Source organism: Microtus ochrogaster, unplaced genomic scaffold (genome assembly GCF_000317375.1).
Source record: "Microtus ochrogaster isolate Prairie Vole_2 unplaced genomic scaffold, MicOch1.0 UNK16, whole genome shotgun sequence".
NCBI classification, from domain to species: domain Eukaryota; kingdom Metazoa; phylum Chordata; class Mammalia; order Rodentia; family Cricetidae; genus Microtus; species Microtus ochrogaster.
Genome location: NW_004949114.1, coordinates 1,858,856 through 1,862,913, shown reverse-complemented (window position 1 = coordinate 1,862,913; position 4,058 = coordinate 1,858,856). Strand labels below are relative to the sequence as shown.

At 62.1% G+C, this 4,058-nt stretch overlaps 1 protein-coding gene across 1 annotated transcript in view; it reads right to left on the bottom strand.

Annotated features, from left to right (window-relative positions):
* Positions 1-3,828, bottom strand: part of Uncx (UNC homeobox) — a 4,243-nt gene extending 415 nt beyond the window's left edge. The window contains exons 1-3 of the mRNA XM_005367109.3: positions 3,374-3,828; positions 3,018-3,193; positions 1-1,033 (exon numbers count right to left, since the gene is read on the bottom strand). The exon at positions 1-1,033 is cut by the window's left edge and continues 415 nt beyond it. Coding sequence (XP_005367166.1) covers positions 1-1,033; positions 3,018-3,193; positions 3,374-3,659 — 1,495 coding nt within the window. The 5' untranslated portion in view covers positions 3,660-3,828. The remainder of the gene's footprint in view (positions 1,034-3,017; positions 3,194-3,373) is intronic.
* Between the last annotated feature and the right edge of the window lie 230 nt (positions 3,829-4,058).

The window sequence follows — 4,058 nt, the reverse complement described above, 5'->3', positions numbered from 1 at the left end:
GGGCTCTGGGGTGCGGGCCTGGCGATGTTTCGAGGGGCGGGGGCGGCGGGGCCGCGGGGCAGACGGTCCCCGCGTCCGCGCAGTCCCCAACACCGCTCTCGGCTGCCGCCGTTGCTAGGTCCCGGAAAGGTGCGGGAGGCGGTGGCCCCGGGGAGGCAACAACCTCAGGGCTGCGACGGGCGAAGGCCGGGTCTGCAGCACTGCCGGGTCCCGGGAAGGCCCCGAAACTGGCCTGCGCTGGTGGTGCGGGCGGCGCGGGCGGCGCGGGTGGCGCGTCCTTGGGTGCCAACTCTGGGCCCGCTCCGCCCTTTAGCGCGGCCTGTGGCACCAGGAAGCCAAGGGGCTGCGTGATGGGGTAGAGCAAGAAGTGGCCCTTGCCAATCAGGGTTCGAGGTGCGCAGGGCAGCCCGGGCGTAAAGTCCAGCCCCGCAGTGGCCGCGGCGTTGGCTGGGGTGGCTTTGCGGCGCGGTGGAGAGTCAGACAGCAAGCTCTCCACGCTGAACGGGCTAGCCTTAGGCAGACCCGCGGTCGCTGCTGCTCCGGGCCCGCACGGGACCGTGTCCTTGTCCGCAGGACGGCCTAGCCGCGACTGCGGGCCGGCGCCGCTTCTTTGGCTCGGGTAGAAGGCTGGGTCGCAGGTGCCAGGCGCGGGTGGCTCACCGGGAGGTATGGGAGCAGAACCCGTGACTCCGGAGCCGTGAGCTCCAGGGCCCTTGGCCGCGGCGGCAGGCGGCGGAGGCTCGGGTGGCTCTGGGGACAGACCTCCTCCTCCGCTGTCGCTGTCGGAACTGGGAGCGCTGTGTAGGGACAGGCCACCGGGAGAGTGCAGGTGGCGGCTCTGACTCTTGAGCAGTTTTTTCTCGTGTTTGCGTTTCTTCTTCTCCATCTTCTCCAGTTCCTTGCGAGCGATCTCCTCCGGGTCCATGGGCTCTCCGCTGCACGTGGTCGGGTGTGAGTTGTGTGCTGGCCGGCCCGGGCCCTTCTTGGTGTTCTCCTTCTTCCTCCACTTGGCCCGGCGGTTTTGGAACCAGACCTAGAACAGCCGGACAAGGAGGGAGGGGAGGCACAATCAGGCTGGCTAGCGGCCGCAGAGGCTGCGGACCTCCCTGAATGCCCCCAGTTAGGCCTGAGCGACCTCGGCTCCAGCGGGAACAACCTGAGCCAGGACTTGTTCTCTGCCGGCCCTTGTATGCTGATACTCCTGATAATCGGGTTGCAGCTTCGGCCGAGCATCTCATCCACCCGGAAGGGGCGTAGATGGGGCCTCTTGGCCAGCTTCCCGCTCTGGCTTCTCACCTCGGGCCCCAGGGAGCTGCCCCTTCCTTAGGCAAGGCCGGTGCGGCCCCGTGACCCCGTGCTGTCGAGAGTTCCTGGTCTGGAGGCAGCGAGCAGGGGCCCTTATTTGCCCTCGCTGGCATCTCACAGTTCTAAGGAGTCTGGCCTGGTGGTGAGCAGGAGCGGCTGAGCCTTCCACACCTGTCTTCGGCCCCCACGAGACTCTCAAAGCCCACATTTCAGGATCTCCCTTGAAGGGAAATCCGGATATTTCTTCCTCAGGAGGGCCTGTGAAGCCGAACTTGGATGGACCTGCAGTGGCCCACCTCCCCCATAACAGCTCCACAACCCTTCTTAGGAAGGGCTACAGCCTGGCCAAAGGAGTCCAGCCTGGCCTGGGGCGCTAGAAGGTGGGCAAGCAGGCCCAAGGTGAGCAAGCAGGCCTGAGGCTGGCCACGAGGCTCCCTGGGAGAGCAGAGATGCTCCTTAATGCTCTCTGCAGGCCTTGTCCGGGACAGCCAGGAAGGTTTTAAAGAGCACAGCAGCTATCTCCCAAGACCACCACTGCCCAGCCTGACAGACCTGAGCCCTGGGCAGAGCTACCATGCCCTGCAGAAAGTGGCAATTTACATGCTTTGTTGTGGCCATATAAAGTTGGCACGATTGCATACCAGACTGGCTCAAAGGGAGCCTGGTGGGTGCAGAAGTCTCAGGGACTAAGCCAAACACTGAGACGCGATAACTGCTTTCTCTTTTCTTTTTCAAAACTTTTGTGTGTGTGTGTGTGCAAATTCCAGGTTGTCTCACCACCAGAAATTACCATCATGTTAGAAGGGAAATGAAGAGATTCGGACTTCACTTAAACCACACAACGAATTGGATAAAGGGATTTCTAAACAGAAGAGGCCAGGCCGCAATACAGAACCCAAACATCATTCAGGCAAAGCTATGGGTGCTAAACGGTATTTTGTCAGCGTATGCCTCCACCCCAGGCACCCACCATGACACAGGCCCCAAAGCTTCTGTACTCTAGGAAAGCATCTAATTATGCAGACTTTATTCTGGAATTTTATTACACCAAATTGACTATGTATTTTTTTTAAAAAAAAATACTGCCTCCTGGCTCCGCATGAAATCAAATAACGAAGAGGGTTGGGAAGGGAGGAATTTAATGGGTGAGGGTATTTCATTCAGACACCTTTTTTTAAAACCTCCCCTCTTTTCCAATGTGTTAACCGCATAAGTTTCCACCTCCCCTCCCTCGAATGTGCCACCCCCCCCATATCTGCAAGGCGATGGAGAAATACGTGTTTCTATCTTAATAATTCACAGGCCAGAGGTAAACAGTCTGCTTTGGGGTTCGGAGGAAGTCTCCGCTGAGAGCGTCCAGGCCACGGCCCACTTTGTACCCTCCTGTAGGGCTCTTTCGAACCTCGGTAGCCTTACCCCTCCGTTAGACAGTGCACCGGGCTGCAGCAAACCCAAACCTTCCCGGATCGCACGCAGCCACTGCAGTGGCTACTGGGGCACCGCCAGGAGCCCTCCCAAATCACCCTGATATTCTAGAGTTACTCACCTCCAGATGGGCGAAGGGGTTCAACCCTCACAATCCCCACCCCGACCAGCAGCGCGGAGCCTGGAACTACCTCCCGCCACTTAGAACAAAGGCAGTCCTGCCTCACCGGGTCTCTGCCCGCCCAGGGCCGGACAGCTGACTCCCCCGGGCAACATTCGGTCTTTACCTGAACTCGGGACTCGACCAGGTCCAGGCGCAGCGCCAGCGCCTCGCGCATGAACACGTCCGGGTAGTGGCTCTCATTGAACGCCTTCTCCAGCTCCTCCAGCTGCCAGCCCGTGAAGTTGGTGCGGGTGCGTCTCCGTTTGCAGCCGGGGCTCTCCTTGTCTGGATCCCCCGAGTCTGCGGGCACGCACAGGACGCCGCAAAGCTCAGCCACCCGCAAGATGCTTGCCTCACTTGCACCCACCTCAGGTGCGGGGCTCACGGAGGAGCCGGTCACTACTCCCCGACGGCTTGGTGCTCTCGCTCCCCCACGGCCCCCCGCTGTGTATCCCCCCCACTTCCCCGCCTCCAGCCTACCTGCAAGCTTGAAGGGCTGGCTGTCGCCGGCCACACCGCAGGCGGCAGGCAGCAGCGGTGTGGGGTTGACCACCGAGGCGGCGGCCGCAGCACACGAGCCGCTGAGCAGGCCGTCGATGGAAAAGGGCACCGAGGCCGCAGCGGCTGCGGCGGCGGCCGACTGCAGCTGGTGGCCGGCCAGCTCGTACACGTGGTGGTGGCCCAGCGGGTAGGGGAAGCCCACCACGCCGCCCAGCGAGCCCCCGAACTGGGCATGCGGGTGCTCCAGGAGGCGACCGTCCATCATCTCGCGCGCGGGGCCGGCGGGGCGCGGGGGCGCGGACGGCGGCGGCGGGGACAGGGGCCCGGAGCTCTACACATGCTTCGGCCCGCGCTCCGCCGCTTTACTTTATCAACATCAAGCTCTCGATAATTAGCCGCGGCCCGGGGAATTTGGGACCAATAAGAAGCGCTAATCGGCTCTGACGTCAGAGGCGTGCTGGGTGCAAGGAAACGTTTTCCATATCGATTGCTAATTATACCTGACACGCACCTCCATAAACAGTATCAGGAGCTGTCACAACAAGACGGGGTGGGGAGGGAGGGGCACTGCCGCGCTCGGCCGGCCCGGGGCCCCCGGCGAGCCCCCCACTCCTGCCCCCTCCGCTCCCGCCCCTCGCCTCCTTCTAATAGATTTCCCTTTAAA